Consider the following 22,008-nt stretch of genomic DNA (forward strand, 5'->3'; position numbering starts at 1 on the left):
CTTTCTTTCTTTCTTTCTTTCTTTCTTTCTTTCTTTCTTTCTTTCTTCCTTTCTTTTTTTTTTAACATTTTGGTTCATATTTTCCATTGTGGTATCAGGATTAGTGTGCTTCATTATGTGGTGTGAAGATAGACTCCTACCCATGGGGTAAAATCTGCACTGATAGCTAGCTGGGGACTACTAAATGGTTACAAATCAAAAATAAATGCCAAACAAACAATACTACAAGCTTGTCAGAAGGTTAATAGCACAAGTTAGCAATACCTAAACTAAACATTGAAATATTTTCATGGGACACAGTAGTGTGAAGTTGTCCATGTCTTGGTCTACCTGGATATGTGTTTGAAGGCATGAGGAGGTGTGACCAAGGCAAGCTCTGTCCCCAGTGCAAGTCTCCATAGAGAAAGTGAAAACCACCACTCATCTCTGGTAGGGTTTAAGAGAGCTATGGTTTGCTTCTCATCAGCTTCATACAGAAGACTGTTCTCATTGATTGAGGTGAGAAGAGTGGTAGATTAAAATGCCAAAATTCTTGCTGGTGTCTACTGACGTTACAGAATCTCAGAAACTAAAACAGCTACAGTTAATATTACCCTATTCCCACTTCCCGCCCACTCTCAAACCACCAATGCTTTCAGCCTGAAAACATTGTTCTTTGCAACTTTTTGTCTTTTTCCCTTAAGGGTCAATCCTAAACTCCTAGTCTTGGATGAGCCAACGTTACTAGCTTTATGAATGGAGATAAACCAACACAGGTGCACTAATGTCTGATCACAAAGACATTCGATAACAAAAAATGTACAGTGAGTTCATCCTGATATTCACACTTGGTTTCCATACAATGGAGTCAATTAAAACATCCTATAAAATGGTCCAGACGGCCACCTTCAGCCATCAACTAATTGCAAGCTTTTTCAAATGTAACTTTAAAACTATTCCCAGCCTACTGAATGGACTTGGAAATAATTTCAACCACTTGTTTCTCATTAGAGATTACAGTGTCTACAAATTAGTGTCATAAAAATGAATAAAAAAGACACAGACATTTGGCTTAAAATAAATACTAAAAATGCAATAAATCAAGTAAATTATGCAAACCAAAGGAATGTAAACATAAAAATAAAACCACAGTCATTAAAGGTCTTCGGATCTGAATGGACAAAATATTCAGAGAAAGGTATTTAATTGGCTTAAAAGGTAGCAGAGAGCAGATGTTGGCAAGGTTATTATGATGTGATATGTGGCTTTAGCACAAACCTTTCTTGCCCCCGTCTACCCCACCCTAATAAAGAAAACCTATTTCCAAAGGGGTTTAACTGATGTGAAATCTACACATCAGGAAACAGTTTTATTTTCTATTTCCTAGGTCAAGACTAAATAATACTTTAGAGGGAGAAGTTATATTTTTCAACGGGAAAAAATTTAAAACTGAGTTACAGTGTTCAAGCACATTACTTATTTTGTGTATGTGTTGTTCTCATGAGACTTATCAAAATAGATCATGTGACTCCTCCCAGAAGAAGGCAGGCAACAAGGACAAAGGCCTGCTAGTAGACAGCCTGAGACCTTCTGTCTGCTATGCTTAGGACTTGCTGGGGTCCTACTTTGCAATCTGGTCTTTGTGAGACTCCCCACACCCTACAAGTGTTTTGTTTTGCTTGCTTGCTTAAAATATGTTGACTTGAATCGCCTGAAATTACATAAACATTTATACAAACCCTGTAACTCCATCAAGGATCCATTTGAATGATATTGAAGTCAGCCAAGCTACAGAGAACTTCCATGCTGACACATGAAATTTTTTCTACATCATAAAAGTCTGTGGTGTTTCTTAATTTTATGTGTTTGGAGCTCTCTCTGTGTTTGTGTGACATTCTTGAAGACAACGGAACTGAATAAACTAGCAATATATCTAGTTTTATTGGGATGCTGTAGCATTCTTTGTGGGTAGTTGCTTTTCCTTATATTCTATTAGGTGGTGAGTACTGAGTGTGATCTAACTGCCAGACTTTTCAATGGTGACATTTTTATCACTAAGTGACCAGAGCATGAGCTACTAACAGAGATTTCTCCACACTAGTACCTTGACTATAAGAGGTGGCATGAATAGTGCGGCTCCACAATACAGATAATTTCCATGTTGGCATGCTTCCAGAAAGGTACTATGTAACTAAGAGAGTGGAGGCCATGGCTTTTCCAGTGTCTTGATTAATTTCCATGACACCATTAAAAAAATGAAAATAAAAACAATTTTAGAGGAGAGCAATATAGGTAAAGGCAGAAAAAGAAATCAAAAACATATAACCTTAAATATAACCCATATTTCTAGGGTTTCTTTAAGCCACAAAAATGGGACAGTCCCTATCATGTAGTCACAGGGCTTGATTAGATGAATCTCCTGGGCCATCAGAAAGTCAGTGGCCTGAAATAAGCAGAAAATGAAATATAAAATGGCTAAACTGTTTGTTTTATATCTATTCCTAGAATAGAGAATTATATGGTTAGTTTCCCCTCCCCATAAGGGTCACAGCACAAAATCCTTATCGAACAGGCAATCCAACAGGTAACAGAGGAAACCATTAGCCACAAGGTCACCAGGATGGGCAAGCTTCTGTGGCATGCATCACTCATATAGTCTGTGCAAAACAAACAAACAAACAAACAAGCAAACAAACAAAAAGTATGATTCTTAAAAAGTGACTTGCCATAGAAAAGTGGGATTTATGTTGTGTAGGTGGGGGTCTGGCAATAATTCCCATCAGGAATAAAAAACCTTCTGAAAGTCGGTGTAATAACAGTAACAATTAATAATAAAGATCATAGTAACAATGATACTTGTTTTTGATTCAAAAATTTTCACAGTAATCAATGGAGGGGTGCGGGCTGGGTCAGGATACACACTATCAAAGCCTCTCTCTGAGTCAGGTGGATTGAAGCCTGTGTCTCCAGTGGTCTCCAGCTTCTTCGTTTGATGAAAGGAGGATAAGCTACCTTGCGGTCCACCTGTGAAACTGCACCTACTAAATACCTTTCTCTATGTACAATACAGAGATGATGGGCAAACACACGGCCTCTGAGTTGTCCTCAGTGGGCAGGGCAGGTCTCCCCCTAGGCCACACGTACATGGGGCTCTTCTTCTGTCTCCTGGCCCAGGCTGGTGTAGGTGACTGAAGGCTCTACCTGAGCAGTGCTGGGTAAGTCCACGACAGGTCCTGAAGGATTACGGAACTGCTTGTATACTCGGGGATCCTGGGCTATGTATGTAGAGGTGGAGGAATACAGCACCAGCCCGATGAGGATGGTGAAGAAAGACAGGAGGTAAAGACCTGAAAACTGAAACACAAAAGCAAGGTGATTTAGCAGCAAAGTGTAATGATGTCCCTGGGTCAGAGAAGCTGCCTGGCACAGGAACATGCCACTTGATGAGCTACCTGACACTCTTGATGGAAAGTGAATGTTCTCCTAAACTGGCTTTGCCTTATTGATTTCCTTTGTCTTTTTTTCCCTAGGCCTTGTGGCTAATGAGAGGAACATTTAGCTAATTGTCCCTAAAATGCCCATCTGAATACCTGAATTACTTGGGAAGGCTGGTTAAGCACAAATTAGAATACATCAAATTCAAAGAAAAAAAAATCACCAATATCACTCGGTGAAGAGTTGGTTATCTGTGGCCTCATTAAACCCAAAAGAAATATAGACATTTCATTGAAGGGAATAATGAAGCTACCAGCAAAGAAGCCTCGCTGACAGCAATGATGGGGCACTTGTTTCACAGTAATCCAAAGCAGACGTGATTTGTCTCCCCAGTAAGAACTATTATTGACCTCAGTAACTACTGCCGAAAGATTAGATTATCCTTGAACAGGGAGAGTCAGAAAAATACAACATTCCTCCCCATCAAAAAGCAAACTAATCAGGATTACATGTACTGTGTCACTGTTCTTCCAAAGTCATTTGATTGACAGTTCAGATGGGTTTTCATTTTGTTTTTGTTGTTTGTTTTGTTGCTTTGTTGTGTGTGTGTGTTGGAAGAGTGGTTCGTATAAGTTTATAAGGTCAAGAATGCTTTTGAAAAGTTATGACCCTGGACTTTCTTCCAGAGATATGTTGGGTAGTTTATCAGGGGACAATAAGGTTTTTTAAAAAATAATAATTACTGCCAATTTTCTTGTTTTATTCATTTTCTCACTCCTTTATTCTTGACTAATTTACTCACTCACCCCTTCATGACTTCTTACAATGCCTTCTGTGTCTGAAACATTCAACTACATACCAAGGAAATAGAACTGTAAAAGTAAGCCTAGCTCTTACCATCAAGGACTTAATAGGCCATAGAGAAACAGAAGTACACATAGACCAAAACAATACAATACAATCAAGGCATAGCAAACCTCATTTCAGTCAATTGCTATCAGCCCAGTTATAGAGAGAATCTCCTGTTCACTGTATGGAAGCTTCACTTGTCAATAAAAATTCTTATAGCCAATGAGGAAATAGGAGGTGGGAGTTCTGGCAGAAAGAGAGAGGAATAGAGATATGTGGGGCAGTGGGATGTGAGAAACAGTTGGGTGCCTGGTTGAGCATAAGTCTTCAACCCTGGGGGCCTTTATCAGGACAGCAGGTGTTCAGCTCTGCTCCCAGGGCCCTGTTCTTTTCATTCAGCTTCAGCCCTCCACAGCCCCTCCCACAGAGAGGTCTATGGCCCCGAGTCATGAGGAACAGTGCCTCAGGCTCTCCCACATGTAGATGAGGTATCTCCAAGCTCTCAGACCAAGCCAATAGGTGTTATCTGCTGCCAGACCCTAACCCACCCTGAAACTGTATATAAAGGCTCTATTCTGGAGAAGTAAAAAGGTGTGTTCGAGAATCATCCTGGTGTCCCAGAGTTTCTGTCACAAGAGCTGTAACACTAGAGCTGTAACACTTGGGGAGAAGTCTACTCTTCCAGAACCTGCCTGGGACACTAAGATGTCTCCTTGCCAGCTAGCGGGTTTCTTATCAGGCCAGCCCAGGCCGGCTCAGCATGGAGAGACAGGTGCAGCACCTGGGAGTGACCGAGGGACAGCGAAGACAGGAGCAGGGCCAGCAGCGGGAGCAGGCAATCTCCTCTCTCGGCTTGCAATCTGTGCCCTTTGGCCCAGACCTCCCGCACCAGTCTGGGCTGGAGACTGACAGTGGAGACGAAGGCAGAGGAAGCAGCAGAGATAGTAGTGGACCCTCCCTGCTCTCACCCTGTCCCCAGCTGGGAGATCGTCGTGGGACACCCTCCGGAACAGGGGTCCCGCAGAGATGGATGTAGAAAAGGAGATTGTATTCCAACAATGATGGAGATGGTCACATGAAACTGAGGATCAGCTACATGGTATGAGTTAGAATAGAATAAATGGGTAATTAAGTTATGAGCTAGTTGGGGAGGAAGTCAAGGGATTAGCCTAGGCATTTATTCATATATAAGAAGTCTCCAAGTTATTAGTTCAGGAACAAAGAGGATGAGTGGAAAAGCACAGTTACAGATGGCTTCAACTATACCCAATCTTGGCCACTGTGGTAGTTTGGGTGAGAATGCTCCCTATAGGCTCATATATTTGAATACCTGGTCCCCAATTTGTGAAGGATTAGGAGGTGTGACCTTCTTGGAGGAAGTGTGTCACTGGGGCCTGGCTTTGAAGTTTCAAAAAAGTTGTGATATTTCCAGTTAGCTCTGTCTACTTCTAAGTTGTCTCAAGATGTGTGAATTCCCAGCTACTGCTCCAGTGCCATGTCTTCCTGCCTGCTGCCATCCTGTCCACCATGATGATCATGGACTCACTCTCTAAAACTGTAAGTCCCAAATAAATGCTTTCTTCTATAAGTTGCCTTGGCCATGGTATCTTATTACAGTAATAAAACAATAACTAAAACAACCACACCCTCCATTTCTGATAGACAAGTTCTATGCTATTTTCATTGTGTATGTTTTAGCTCATATTTTAGAACAGCTGTTTTCAACCTATGGCTTGTGACCCAATTCACTACTTGAAGACCCTTTCACAGGGGTCACACGCCACATATCCTACATATCAAATATTTACATTATGATTCATAACATTAGCAAAATTACAGTTATGAGGTAGCAACCAAAAAATAGTTTTATGGTTGGGGGTTCACCACGACATGAGGGACTGTATTAAAGGGTCGCAGCATTAGGAAGGTTGAGAACACTCTTCTAGAAGTAGCAGGCGGTAAACAGACAAAGATGCAATGAAGCTGGAAGAACAGAAGACAGGAAAGTGATCCAGAGAGGCTGAAGATGAGTTACATGGTGATTGTAAACGAGCTAAGGGGATGCTGGTTCAACCATGGAAAAGGCAATTTTGTAAATGACACAGAAAAAATGCCCTTGGGGCTAAACGTCTTGCTACACTGTACTTTCTATCCAGCTTTTTCTGTCTGCAGGACCAAAGTAGCTACGACTAGAGGCAGTTTTCTGATTTTCTTCCTACAATGCTCTTTGCTCTGTTCCCCAAACGCTTTACTTTCCCCATTCTGGCCAGATGGCAACACTTCTGAATGTGGATTTATATACTAAACTCAACTCGGAGCAGATCCACTTAATTAACTTGAAATAATTAATTAGGTGTTCCTTAATGAAAATAAATGTGCCTTCTTCGAGTCACAATTTTTAAAAATTAGGGAAAGAAGGCGAGCATCCCAGTGCTGTTTTTCATGATCCCAGGAAGCCTGTTCATCTCCAGATTCACCTCATGAAATCACATCCTTCAGCTGGCCCTTTGCATACTGGGTGGCTTTGCTCCTAACATCATCATCATTTTGAATATCTTATGAATGACTCTTGCTACTCTACTTGTATGTTTTTGTTTCAAGCAAACACCATTCTGTGGCCTTAGGTATTTACTGCTCTCGCTGGACTTGAAAATAGAGAGGCCAACAATGGCACTTTGTAGTTACCACTGCCTTCTAACACTCAAACTCAATTCAAGTCTTAGCTCTGACCCTTCCTAGCTGTGATTCTTGTCAAATTTCTTGTACCTCTCAGGTCCAAGTTTCCACATCAATCAATGCCCGTACTGTGCACGATCAGTCTAAAGATCAAATTAGACAAAACATGTAAAGTACTTGTACTATGTAAAGTACTATGGATAGCCATAGGCATGCAATTCATATTCGTTTCATTGCAACTGTTGTAGCTGTACCATTTATAAGGGCACAAAACGATAGGATTGCACCATGCATTTACAACTGGCTGTTTTCTTGGGCATAGCTTCAGGATGACAGTACATAGTGTATTTCCAATTCATTTCTACTTAATTCATATAGAACTCACTCTAATTTTCTCTCAAAAGATGGATAGCGTGTAACACCATATAACAGGATCATCTTGGAAGTCACCCAAGAGGTTTTATTAATACATAGTAGAGAGAGTTATAGCCTAGCAAGCGTTATAAATCAGAGGAAATACTGGATATCACAAATGGTGACAGAAACATTTGACTTATTTTTCAAAAGGCAAGATGTTTCATTTTCGCCTGTCTTTTTAGCCTTATTAAAAAAATAATAATGAGAATTCTGATGAGGTACTTAAAGGGATAATCCATAGTTCTGGATGACACATTTACAGAGCATTTATTTCACAAGCCATCAGGCAAACAAGACTTCTGTGTGGTCTGTATACCTAACTTACTAATTGCAGAACTGTACTTACTTTCTGTTCTAGAAGCAAGCAGAATAAGACTGTCTCCAGGACTGAGTGAGGTGAGAGCTTAATGCATTCCAGACAAAGTGCATCTCTGGGAGAAGTTTGTCTCCACTGAGAAACAGGGATGCCTAAGTGTACTTGGTGGTCATTGCCTTAGCCAATGGAGGCCCCTATCAGCCTGAATGTTCTGTGGTAGAACAGAAAGCCAGCATTTCATCTGCCATGTAATTTGAAGAAGCAAAAGATAGATGTGCCCTGTATTAGCACCAGTGATCCTTTGATGATGTTCCTGTCTTGATGGGTCTTTGGGGAAAGGTCTGGAAAACATTGTGTGGTGAGAATACCTGTGTATCGCCCAATTCAAGTCCTTGTGATAGAGTAGACAGCAAGGCTGGTTATAAGCCTCTACAGCTAGGTGTTAATTTCAGGTTTTAGAGTGCTGACATATGATTACTCCTTACAAAATGTGACATTCGGCACATCGTTAAGAACAGACCAAAATTTCACTTTATTTTGACATTAGACACATAAGTTGAATTTTAACAAACTCACAAATTCATTAGACATTGACCTCCACAAATAGAAAGATAGCAAAATTCCAGAGAATGTTTATAAACATGTAAGAGTTTCTGGAGTAAGACAGTGAATTACCAGTTTCCACCATGAAATTTTGTGAATTAGAACAGTTGGTATAGTAAGAGAAAGACTGTATTCTAAGAAAGACAGAGTGGGGAGGAACAGAAGGAAGAGAGGAAGAAGAGAGAATGAGAATAAGAACTTGGAACAAGAGGTTGACAAGAAAGTTGGAAAGCCAGCTCAAAGAGAAAGGTGATAATTTGGAAAACAGTCCACAGCTTCCTAAGGGAAGGAAGGAGGTGAAACCCTAGCCATAGATAAGCCTAGTGATTATAGGAAGCCCCGAGGATAAGAGATTCACCATCATGAACACTGGAAAAAAGGCGTTTCTGTCAAGGTTTGGTCTTTTCTTTGTACCATAATGCTAAATGTGGCTCCAGGACCTGGTCGCCTCAGAGAATAGACCCAAGTGATGCTATGTGACCTTGCCACAAAGTTATTTCTGATTGGTGAATAAAGATGCCAACAGTCAATAGATGAGCAGAAGAGAGATAAGCAGAGTTTAGGCTTCCCAGGTCTGGGGAGAAGGTGAATGGAGGAAGAAGCCACTATGTGGTAAGAATCTTAAAATAATGGCCATGTAGATTGACTAATTTGAGTTAAAAGCAGCCCAGATGAAACATGGCAAATTATATAATAGGATTATTGGCTAGGAAATAGACATAATAGCATAAAGGATAGACATATGCCCAGCTCTTGTGCTGATTAAGGCCAATTATAAATACAAAGATTGTGTGTGTGTCTTATCCAGGAACTAAATGGTCAAAGGTAGAATAGAAACCCAGGATTAAAATTAAAAATTTGTATAATACACTTCAGTAGCTAAATAAAACAAAATGGTAATGGTAAACATGAGTGTTAGTTGAATGTGATGCTGTTTCTGTGAAGATTCGCTAAATGGGAGTCCTTACTCTGTTGAGCGTCTATTTTACATAGTTATTGAAGGTGGACACTTTACAGAAAAGGTTCACTTTAAAGGGAAATAACCAACTCATTGTGTGTCCTGGAGTTGGCCGGAGAAGATGGCTCAGCAATGCAAGTCCAGCCTGCTTTCATGTGCTTCTTAGTAGGCTTGGGGAACCACACGTTTAGCCTCAAAGAGTAGTTGTTGGGTACAGAGCCTGGAGTCTGGAGGCCTGTTCTGGGAATGTTGGAAACTGTGTACTGATGAGAGGCTCTGCCTGGACCTAATCTGCTACCACTGGTCTGTGCCAATTGATATTTGAGCCAAGGAAACCAGACAGACCTGGCTCAAGAGAAATACAAACACAAATATATTGGTATGGGATTCATTGAGCTACTGCATTAAACTGAAAAAATTGTTATTATTAGGCCTATTAAAATATCAGTTTGACTTCTAGGTTTACTAAATGGAAATAGATGACCTGGTGATAGAAAAGCTTTTTTTCCAAACACTTTCCAACTCCCCAAGTTGTATCCTGTTGTGTATCACCTTATCCTCCCTCTTTCTTTTTTGCTACTTTTTGTTAGAAAAACAGAAGATCTAACTCTTGATAGCTAGATATTGTAATATTTCTTTCTTCTATGAATACCTTGAAAGACACCAAACATGGATACTGCTCACTATCTACTGACGGTCACCAAAATCAGGCGTTTCTAGATACTACAAATACTTTCTCCTAATGCCCTCCAACTATTCTTTCACTGGATAATTCAACCCCAAATCCATGATAATATAATCAGGGCAGGAAGGATAGGGGCTTAGTTAGAATGCCAAATGGGTTGTCTATCCAAATCATAAAACCAAGGTGTTATTAAGATCTGCTATTCAGAAAACGATTTATTCTTTAGGAATCAAAGCTGTTGGAAAGCAATGAGGTGGCCTTGAGGTTCTTAGCCTCTCTGGATGAGTATATCCATGGCAAGCCTTTGTCTTCGTCATAGTTTCTGTTTGGTTTATGAGGTCATTGGTTTGGTTTGTAAGACCAATTCATTTGGTATTATAGTTTGTACAGCCAATCCCAATAAAGTTCCTTTACAGGCAAGTGTCCTCCCCTGTGAGTAATTTCACACATGAGTACAGCAACAGAGAACTAAAAATGGATTTCTGCCATTATCTTTTATATGACAAACAGACATTTCCACTTGGCTTGATGAATTGATAGAAAGCTTTGTTCATGTAGATTTCCATTTCCTAGAGTCCAGTAAAAAATACTATAATAGTCAAGGGGCTTACTTTGTGGGAGTATTTAATTATGGGCTCAGTTTAAACCAAGGCTGCTCAATGGCTCATTTATGTAACTTTCCCATGAACACTTGTTATTATCATATCCCACAGTCAAGACAGTATTACATTTGTGTAGGGGACACACTTAGCAGCTCCCTTCACATCACTGGAGTTCTTATATCACAACATATCTCTTTCCCTCATAAGAACAATAGATGCATGCAGGGCTCGAGCAATTTAGAAAGAGACCATATGTGAAAAACTTTGAAGTCTATTTTGTTTGTAGATATGTGTGGCAGGTCACACATCCCAAAGATCACCTGTTCCATTTTAGTGGAATCAAGGGATAGACACAGAAATGCCACTACTCCTTGCTTGACCTTCTGATCCCCTGGCAGAAGTTTTAGGTCCAGGAGAAGCAAGCTCTCCTCAGGAAATAGAACAATGATCACACTGAACTGAAAATTGATATTGTGATCATGGCCACTTTGTACTCCTGCTTTTGAATCAATAGGAAAAGAAGGGAGTTGGCTGGCTCAGAGATTAATTCCAATTGCTGTGAAACCTAAAGACAGGTGGAAAATTTCTGGGATATAGGTCACCTTGGATGGCACTTTAGTCCCTTGATGAAAGACTCCAAAAATCCTATCTATGCAGAACTCCAGTGACTCAAACCCTTTTGGAATGATAGTTTGAGTCATCAGATGGCTAAAGATGATGACCCATCGATGAACAACACAGCCACAGAAGCTAGATGGGAACAGATTGTCACCCAGAGCCCTAGGAGAGTATGAGGCTCCCTTGAACCTAATCTTTGGTCAGTAATATTCTGTTTAGACTCCTGGCATCTAAACTGTGAGAGAATTAAGTTTCTGTTGTTTTTAGGCTACCACATTTGAGGTAGTCTATGTCAGTGGCTGTATGCAATGAAGAGGGTTGGTAATTAGTCATTTACTCAACTATTAAGCATTAACTGTGAGCTAAGACCCTGGACACTCTCTGCCAACTCATCTGTTCAATAAACACAATTGAGTTCCTACTGTTCCTATGCTTGGAATGATGATAATCAGAGTGAGTAGAACTCAAGTTTCCAAAGACTGAAAGTAAGTTCTAGTGATAGATTTGTAATATCGGAAAGCATTAAGAAGGACCAGAGGTGTATCCCTGATAGAATCTAGAGGAAGAACACCCAGAAAGAGGGAGATTGAGAACAGAATTCCCAAGGAGCACAGGGTCTACATAGATCAAGAGCTAAAGGACATCCTGTGTTGGTCATGTCTAGTACTTGATGGTGACTTAGTTACACTTCCCCATTCTCATTTTTAATGACCCATAAGGAAATTTTTATTATATCCTCTTTTCTAAGAGTAAGACTGTAAAGAATGGGATAATTTTGGGGTGGATGTTGGAGCTATAGGCAGGGGCAATGTTTAGAAGTCATCCAAGAATTCTATGTTTTTCTCAAAATGCAATGAGAAAGAAGTATCCCTATCACTGAAAAGGATCACTCTGCTTGCTGGTGGAAGATGAACTATAGGAGGATGAGGAGAAAGAGGATGAGGAGGAAGATCAAGACATAAGTATTCGGTCTAGATAAGTCATGTAGTTGGGGCTCATGGTGGTGGGAGAAGAGAATCCATTTTAAAGGAAGGCAGATGAAAACTGGAAGATAAAAAGGAGAAAGGTTAATGCTGAATCTCAATTACCAAAAGTGACTGTTTCTAGGAAATATGATTCTCTGTGAGCATGTGTGTATGTGTGCATGTGTGTATCTGTGTGCTCATGCATGCATGTGTATGCATGCACAAGTATATATACATGGGAATCAGAGGAAAACTTAAGGTATCACTATTCAGGAACTATCCCCATTTATTTTTCGACACAGTAAGGTCTTTTATTGGTCTAGAACTCACCAAGTAGGCTAGGCTGGCTGGCCAGTGAGCTGCAGGTATCTCTGCCCATCTCTGCTTGCTAGTCCTGAGACTGAATTCAGGTCTTTATACTTGCAAGGAAAGAACTTTACTTATTAAATCCTTGAGGCCAAGTATGATTCGTTGGTGCCTTTTTCACAGTGTATTTATTCCTCAATATAAGATGCTATTTGTTTTAATCATCCAGGATTTACATTTATCTTTCATATTGCTAGTACAAGCTGTGTGTTCTTCAGGGTATAATTCCTACCTATATTTATTCCATAAATCATTTGCATTATTTAATTTATAGCCTTCCCATAACCTGAAAATGTTCTAGGAAAATGGCTGTCAAAGGAGAACAACAAAGGGTGCTAAATTAGGCATGCAGATCTTAGTAAACAAAACTGCAGTAATTGCTTCTAAACTATTTCTTGTATACTGCCTCAAGTCCACCAGAAGAGAACAGATAACCATAAGTGCCCCAATACTGCGGAAATGCCACATGCTGGAAGGTTTAGTGGTGACAGATGTTATAGTGCCTGGAGACCCTGACCCTTGGCTAAAATCTGTTCTCCTTCATCTATTTGGCATCTACCTGCTTAGTGGACTATATTACAGTCATTTTCCTTCATTCTTTGTGCTCCAGCTTGTAGGCACAGTGCACTCTGCTACTGAACAAAGAGAGGACTCAGGTTTCATTTAATATCTGTATAAATTATTAATGAACATGAAAGCCATTCTTCCTCAACTTAAAGAAATGAGCTAGGACTAAGAGATATTAGGATGATGGCTGGAAGAGAAGAGCTCCTGACACACTGACACATAGCTTTCTTCCTCCAGCTGCTCTGGGATTCTATCTTCCCTTCCTTTTCTGTGTCTGATAGTAGCAGGAAGGACAGGAGAATGAAATAAATGGATAAGTAATTTATGAGAAAAGAAAAATTTTGGCATGAAGCTGTCAAGAAACAAAGATAGTCATGTATAGGCTCTGGGTATCAGCTCTCAGTGCAGAAGCTTGGATTATGTCAATAAAATCTTACAGGGCCATAATTATTGAATTGCACAGCACTGTAAAATCTTTGAAATCTCTGCAGTACTGTAATAATGTGAGACACTGAATAAGGTTGACAGAATTGTTGCCTTTTAAATTAAGCTTTGGAACTATTATAAGAATAGAATTACTTAATTTCTTAAGACAAAAATTCAAGTGGAATTATATGTTATACTACTAGTAGTACTAGATATTTTTCTCTTAGAATCTATAGGTATCTTCCAAATTTGACATCTATGAACAATACACACCACACCACACACACACACACACACACACACACACACACAACTATTTGTCTTTTTCTTTGTTTCTCTGTCTGTCTTTGTGTCTATGTCTCTGTGTCTTTGTCTGTGTCTCTTTGTCTGTGTCCATGTCTGTGTCTATCTCTCTCTCTCCTTCCAGTCTCTTCCTCTCTCTTCCTCTCTCTCTGATAGATATGGGAATGACAATGTATGTAATAGGACCTTTACTGTACAATTGGCCTATGTGGATAATGGTCTCTCTTTTTAATGTGTGCATGTGATTATTGCTTGATATCATAGCTCCTGGGCTGCACTACAAGTATGAGAAATCAGTTTAGAATGTTCTGCCTGTCTCTGTATGCCCTGGCTTCCGCAACAGTTCATTATTTGATGTAAGACACACCTTCTATGTTTCTTCCCTCCCATTTTAGCTCAGGGTAGCTGGTTCACATTGGTTCTCCTTCATTCCATTACATAAAAGGAAATCCATAAATGATTAATTTCAAGACATCCCTCTCCACCCTTATTACAAAGCAACATGCCTTAGATGCCACCAAGGAAGCAAATACAGGGCAAGCACTCTATGTATTCCAAAATGGGATGAAAATAATGTCAACTAGCTTTGAAAAGAAGCCTGCATGGTTAGGATACAAGGAACTCTAACAGCTTCTGCATGTTTCTTACTTTTAAGAGTCCTTATTAAGAACACATATTGCATGAGAAGTAATTGAGTCCTGATGCTGAAGGATTGTACCATTTCATTAACTTTTCACAATTATTCTTATGAAATAAAACAGCTCATTTTTCTAATGGGGAAACTAATACTAAGAGAAATAGCTTCTGCTCAAGGCTGTTGTAACAGCAACAAATCCTAAAGTTCTCTGTGTTGCTCAGCTAATTAAAAACTCTACACTTTTCTTCCTTCTACTTCTGAGGTACTGGGTTTACAGCCACCTGTCACCATGTCCAGTAACACACCAAAGACTCTTACCCAGAGTTCTTTGCTTTAATGCAGAGAGATCTGTGACCTGGATGAGAAACCTTGACCCTTATTTTCACAGCCCTCAAACTAACATTTAGCTTTTACTTAAACAGTAATGTAAGCCACATGTCACAGTATTCTTAGTAGTATTTGAGACTTTCACCAGTATAAAGGTGATACGTTCATATCACAGATCTCCTCAATTATTGCTTCTTCTCATTACTGCTTCAAAATGTCAACCTTTTTTTTATTAGATCTCTGTTTAGATGTCATGGTTTATATATTGTTATATTATCACATTTGAAAATATTTTGGCAAGTATAGCAGTATACACCTTTAACCCAAGCACTTGGGAAGCTACTTATGCAATACATTTACAGGTTCACTGTGAAACTTAGGCATCTCAGCATGTGGGGTATGTGTGTCACACTTCGGTGACAAGCATGCCTACTGTATCTGCTCAGGGGACACCTAGCTGTTTATTGTCTTCTATATGTAATCTAAATGCAAGCTTTTCTTTGATCCCATCTATAATGCCTCTGATCTGGCTGTTTTTTCTCACAGTTTGTTCTGGTGTGATGAGTTTGAAATATCTTTATGATGTGGAGTTCATAATAGACACATGTAGAAGGAACCTTGACTTCTCTCTGTCATTGTGGGAATGCTTTACAATTTGTCCCCAACTTTTCTATTCCATCCACAGTATTTGGTAAATAGAAAATTTTCATGTGGTAGAAAATGAATGTTTGGTCACTAAACTCATCTTTTCCCCTTATTACATAAATGGCTTGACTACATTTCTCAATTTCTGTGTGACTATGGGGATGAGTTCTGACCAATAGAATCGGTAGGAGGTTATAGACACTTATGGGTTGCAAAGTTATATATGTCACCAGTTTATCTTACAGGAAGCACACACTGAAGACCTAGCTCAGATGTCAGTAAACTTCTTATACCTATGAAGTATTTTTTATTTTATTCTTTTGAGTATATGGAAGTTTTGCCTATATATATACTTACGCACCACATGCATGCAGTGTCCTTGAAAGCGAGAAGGCAGCATTAAATGCCCTGGGAGAGGGGTTACAGGCAGTTAAAAGATGCCATGTGGATTCTGTGGATTATTAAATCTGGATCCTCTGGAAGATCAGTCAGCACTCTTAGCCACTGAGACATTTTCCAGCTCCTAGCTCGCAAATAAAATCAATATGGCTATTCCACACAAAGCAACATGGATGGTGTATAAAGAGGCCAGATCTGTGCCTCTGTAGAACTTTATTTATAAGAGCAGGTATGTGGCTCGCAAGTCATAATTTTTGATCCTTGCACTAGAGGATGAGTTGTGATAAAAGAAGCCTGGGCACCTGAGCAGCTGCATGGGAAACTCAATGCTTAAAGCCAGTCACACTCACGCCAACTCATCCCACAGGAACCAAGTTTCAGAATAGTCTGTGCTGGGAACTTCCTGGTATGGAAAAGCAAGTTATAATCCCCAATCTATCACCTTGTTGATCCATGTGCATTGCCTTTGGCCTGGGATACAATTTTTTTTCAATTTTGTACTCATCTGACACTGTCTTAAAGTACCCAGGACAGTCATTAAAAGCTAAGTATTAATCTTTAAATCTCACATTCTTAGTTTACATTTGATCATGATGAGCTTCAAATCCTTTTACTTTCTATTTTCTCATTTTCTTCCCCTTTGCTTTATGAAACAAATAGAATGAAATGCTTATGAGGGTATTTTTGTAAATATGATGTGAAGAGTTACCCTCATGCTTACCAGTTGTCATGAGAAAAGGCTACATGCTCTGGCACATTACTGAAATTGCTCCCTGCCACAGAGGATCAACAAGAGTTGCACAGCTCAGGCTTATGACTGATATCTAATGAAAAATTCCATTCTTAATGAAAGGGTTCCATCACTGCAAACTATCTGGCACAGGCACTCAGATGCTAAGAGTATTTGAAATTGCTGGTTTGTTTAAGTATTTGGGGTTTGGAATCTCATCTTTTGCATTAATCTTATGATTTCTAGTGCTCCTGACTGCTTTGTAACAGGAAGGCAAGCAACAAAGCAGTGCCTTCACATAGCAGCACAGGATAAATATTTGTGGAATGGAGTAGTTTCAAGTTTAAAGGATGATAATATATCATTAAAATGAATCATGTTCAGAGTTATTAAATTTTGCATGCCAAATTTCTTACGATAACAGTAAAACACAATGGTAAGCTGGCACATGGGCTGTAACACTAGTGGCAGAAGGGAGGGTCAACTGTCGAAGAGCTCTGTCCATGACCTTGAGGGATCTAACTTTGGATATCAGCATAGGCAGTTGTTAAGAAAATTTTCTGATTGCTTTATAACTTTTAGAGACCATAGGATGAGTTATCTCATATAAAGATTAGACAAAAATATTCTGAATGTTTCCTAAAGAAAACATAGGAAATTCCACAACATGGACTGTAATCACATTACCTAGAACAGTTGAAGTCACTTTCTTGGATAAATCATTTTAAAAGCTATTGTTTTGTCTGTTTACTAGTGAATATTTGGATGGTAAACACATTTAGTGTAAGAATAAAGACTTATAGAGACCTTATAATTCTAGGGTACTGCTCTTGAAAGTGGGTCACTTGTAGCTTCCTGATGTCCTCTGTGAAGAGCCATATGACCTAATGACCTAAGTGAAGTTCTTGAGAAGAACTAGAAGAGTTTATGGTGTTAATTTTTCTCCATTGATTGCTAGGGGATGTTATAAAAACTGTGACATCAGGACCCCCTTAGGAAATCCCTCTAAATGCTAATTCCTCTAAATACTGCAGGTCTATGGCAATATTAATAAACCTTGAACTGATTAAATGGATTTGCAAAAGTTGTTTCCCAATTTAAATGCCAGACCAAAAGAAGTATTCCCCATATTCAATCTTGGGGACTATTTTGCTGAAGAATTTTCTGCACACAATAGCATATACATTTTAATAACCTTCAGATGCTTTATGTTTCTGATTTACTCCTGAAAATATATTTAAGAAAGAAAGGAATCAAAGAATTCCATTAAAAAGTGACTAACATGATATGTCTACATTTTTATGTGCAAGAACCCAGGTTTGGCTTTTCAAACATGAGCTAAGTTAGCAAGAACTCATAACAAACTGTTAAGAGCCACGTCTAGTTATACAATTTTAAAACCAATAGTAAAAGTTAATAGAATGAGGCAGAGATTACTGAGCCTGAGTTATACGTTTAATGGGAGAAGCCTATGGTCTCTGGTCACTGCTGAACAGTAATGCCTTCCAATTTAATCTTCTGAAAAACTCCATATGGCAAACCTCATCTTGAAGTCTAGAGAGAATAAGAATCTACTCTGAAGAATGTAAAGGTAAATGCAAGCCACACTTCACATGTAAACTCCTCTGATTCTTTGTCACTCCTTAATTTGGAATGGTTCTAATTCATACTTTACACAGCAGACACTGAAGGACTTCTTTAACTCCATTTTATTCTCTCTCTACATGAATTACTGATTTCATTATTAAAAGTGCATATTATCAGGACACTGAAAACAGCTTTATAAAATCAGTAGAGAAATTCTACCACTGGAGTGCAAGGTGTCAGAGGTGGAATGTGGTCCTTCACTGTCCAGACATGGTTTCTGAACAGGGCATCATCATGCCTTCAGGTCAGGTTATTCTGTTTGATTCTTGTGACTATTAATAGTTCCCATGTGGTAGCAAGAACAATGTACCCCCCCCCCAAAGTGTGCCATAATTCCTGAAATCCATGAATATGTTACTTAGCATGACAAAAGGGGCTTTGCAGATGGCATTAAATTAATGATTTTGCAACAGGGAGATTTTCTTGGGTTAATGGATGAGCTTGCTATAATTCAAAGGTCTCGAACTAACTAATGGTTAGATTTGAAGATACTATACTCTGAGGTGAAAGATGAAGGAAGGGACCAGAAGACAAGGGGAACACAGGTAGTCCTTAGAAGCTGGAAAGGAAATGGGGGTCTTCCCCAGAGGCCCCTCAAGAAGCAGCGTAAACACCCAAATGTGACTGTATTTCAGTGAGCCTGGTGACTTTCAGAGCTAGAAGATGTTAAACCCTCGGTAAGCCACCGGGTAAGCCATTTGTGCAAGTCATTAAAGCAGCAATTTTTAATTTGCAAAGTATCCTGTTTATACAACACATACAGAGTCTGTAATATGAAGCTCTGACCTTGAGAAGCCAAGACTATCAAACTGAAAAGTTTCTATGTCAATCTCTTCCTGGGTCTGATTTTAAGGGTCTCTGACGCTGAGTAAGGCTCTTTTCCTAGCCTTTCCGTGATTTGCTACAGATTTACTATTCTGGATTCAATAATGCTGTAGGGGAAATAAAGAAGGGAAGCACAGAGCCACTTTCCAAAGTCGTAAATGTAGAGGTTGCATGAGCCCCATTCCACCCAGATAGTCTCATTTAAAATCAAGACACTTGCTTTCCAGAACGAAAGGCTTTACTGTCCAGTCAGCACCAAGACAGAGATGCTGCTGTGGGCTAATGGGCAGGAGAATAAATGTTGTTTTTTTTTTTTTTTTCGTGAGGATACAAAGTAAGAAAAAGCGAATAATGAATGTTGAGCAGGAGAGCTTCATTTAGTCATTTAGTTCTGCATGGGTAAGCAACATCTGTGAGAAAGTTGCCTTTCCTCTCAACTTACAGCCATTTATAACTATACCAGAAGGTGATATAAACACATCATGATGAAGTGAGAGGATAAAGTCTTAACTGCAGGCTGTAGTAAAACCTAATGAGATCTTAGAGGTCATTGGTCTAATACCCAGCGCTGAAGCATGAGGCCCTCTCCACTCCTTCTCTTATATGTATGTCCTGACTCTGGCAGTGATGGAAACTGATTCCTAGGATAGTCAGTTCTCCATTTGCAGTCACTTCTTTCTGGCAGTAATCATTTTATTGGTACCACTTGGCCCTAGTTCTGTTTTCTTGTGGCCACATGTAGTAAGTCTGAACCTGGGGTTTATCGACAGGTAGACTGTGAAAGGCACTGACAGGTTTTGAAGCATTAGATGCATAGAATGCCTGGATCAGTGAGACTGGAGACTGCAGCAGGATTCTGAAAACACTTCCCAGGAAGTCATAGTTGAGAACTACTGACTTGCACCTTCTTTTTTCCCCAATAATTAATTTTTTTAAAAAAAATCACTTTACATTCCGATCATAGCCCCCACCTCTCCTCCCAGTCTCATCCTTACAAATCCCTCTTTCCATTGCCTCCTCCTCAAAGAAAGGGGACCCCCCCCCTTTGGAACTACCCCACCCTGCAGGAGTAGACACATTCTCTCCCACTGAGGCCCAATCAGGCAGTCCAGGTAAGGTAAGGGGATCCAATGCCAGGGAACAGAGACAGCCTCTGCTCCATTTCTTACGGGACTCACATGAAGACCAAGCTTTACATCTGCTGTAAATGGGTAGGGGTATAAGTTCAGCCCCTGCATGTTTCCTGGTTGGTGGCCCAGTCTCTGTGAGCCCCCAAGGGCTCAGGTTACTTGTCTCTGTAGATTTTGTTGCACCCACTTTTTACTGTTACAAAATCCTCACCTGAACTGAATGTTCTCTTCCTTAGTTGTGGCTCTCAACTATTCCTTTAAAGCAGAAAGAACAAAGCAATTTGAAGCTATTACCAGTAATCTCAGGGAAGAAGCCCATAGATAGAAAGTCTTCAAAGACTCCAAGGCTCAAAGTAGTGGGATTACTTGACTTCTTCCACAATTAGATGAGCCTTTTTGCCAATCGACAAACTTGAAAAAAAGTACAAAAAACTTAAAATATCAAAAGTATATTTAAAAAACTTTTGTTATTCAAATGCTATTGGAAATAAAGCAAAAAGACAACCGCCAATATGGAGAAATACTTGTAAAGTCATATATCTGATAAAGGTCTGGTATCCAGAATATTCCAGGAACTATTGTCATTCAGTATTGAGAACAGAAATAATACAGGATGTACAAGAGGATCTGAGGATATGCCTCCATTGGTACAGGGTTTCCTTGCCTTGCATGCGTGAAGGAAGGCCTGGGTTCACCACCCAGCACGGGGCATGGTGACACACACATACATGTGGGAGGTAGAGACAGGAGGATCAGACATTTAAAATTATGTTCAACTACAAAGTAACTTGAAGGCCAGCCTGGGCTATGTGAAGCCTTGCTCCAAAACAAACAAACAATAATAAGTAAATGAATGAAATGAAAACAAGTAAGAGATTTAAACCTATTTTTCTAAAATAGAGATACAAAATATAAGCACCTTTTTCTAATCTCTCCATAGAACATACATATTAATACTTTATTACTATAACTATTTTTTAACTTTTATAAAATTCACTAACATTTTTGCTTCGATTTTGCTTTCAATTGCTTTGGTTCAGAGAACACCAGACTCATGGGCAGTTATTTATCCAGGTGAATCTTCCTGGTAATGTCCCCAGATTCGGATTTTGAGGTTTTGGGGGACAGCCTATGGGTCTGTATTCTAGCAGCAGCTTCATAGACTGAGAGTAGGCTTTCAAGAACACTGTTGAGGGATGCTGGTAGTTGGAATGGGTCTGTACTGTCTAAAACATGACCTTGGTCCTCACTTAGAGCAGTAGCTTTAGTCATCCTTCCCAAAGAGATCAACAAGACATTCTTGTGGTTGAGGTGCCAGTGGAACCATTACATAACTCATAATTAGAGGATTAATTACAAGGTTAATTGATAAGAACTGAGCTTATGTTACAGAGTAGACAGACTCTAGTGCTTAAGTGTAGGGTAGAAAGGTGGCCACTCTGCTCTTAGTGGTGAGATCATGGACACATGGTTTCCAAGGCTCTAGAAAATAATTGGGGTTTTGAGGAAACGTGGCTCTCCCAACACTGTGGTCAGGGACAACCCCAAAGGAACATGATTTTTACCCATATGAGGACTTGGGTGAGCTCAGGACATAGAAATTGTAGGATTCAGACAAAATGAGCTACAAGAATAAACATTGCCCAGCCTTGGGAAATTTCTTTTAGCTGTCAGTTTGACCCTGCACTGGGCAAAAGGCCCCATGCAAAGCAAAAGCACACAGAGAACTGAGGGGATGTTAGTCAAAGAATACTAACTTTCACTTATAACAAGAGTAGGCTCTGGACATGAGGGTCCACCAAGGTGACTATAACTAATGGTAATGTTTTCTTGAAATTTGAAGAAAACGGAGGAGAGAGAAAGAGAGAGAGAGAGAGAGAGAGAGAGAGAGAGAGAGAGAGAG

General features: G+C 39.6%; 1 protein-coding gene across 1 annotated transcript in view; it reads right to left on the reverse strand.

Moving 5' to 3' along the window:
* Positions 1 to 81: 81 nt before the first annotated feature.
* The window catches only part of Slc35f1 (solute carrier family 35 member F1), a 409,688-nt gene continuing 387,761 nt past the window's right edge, over positions 82 to 22,008 (reverse strand). The window contains exon 8 of the mRNA XM_028772611.1: positions 82 to 3,333. Coding sequence (XP_028628444.1) covers positions 3,109 to 3,333 — 225 coding nt within the window. The 3' untranslated portion in view covers positions 82 to 3,108. The remainder of the gene's footprint in view (positions 3,334 to 22,008) is intronic.

This window comes from Grammomys surdaster, unplaced genomic scaffold (genome assembly GCF_004785775.1).
Source record: "Grammomys surdaster isolate TR1022 unplaced genomic scaffold, NIH_TR_1.0 215, whole genome shotgun sequence".
Classification (NCBI taxonomy): Eukaryota; Metazoa; Chordata; class Mammalia; order Rodentia; family Muridae; genus Grammomys; species Grammomys surdaster.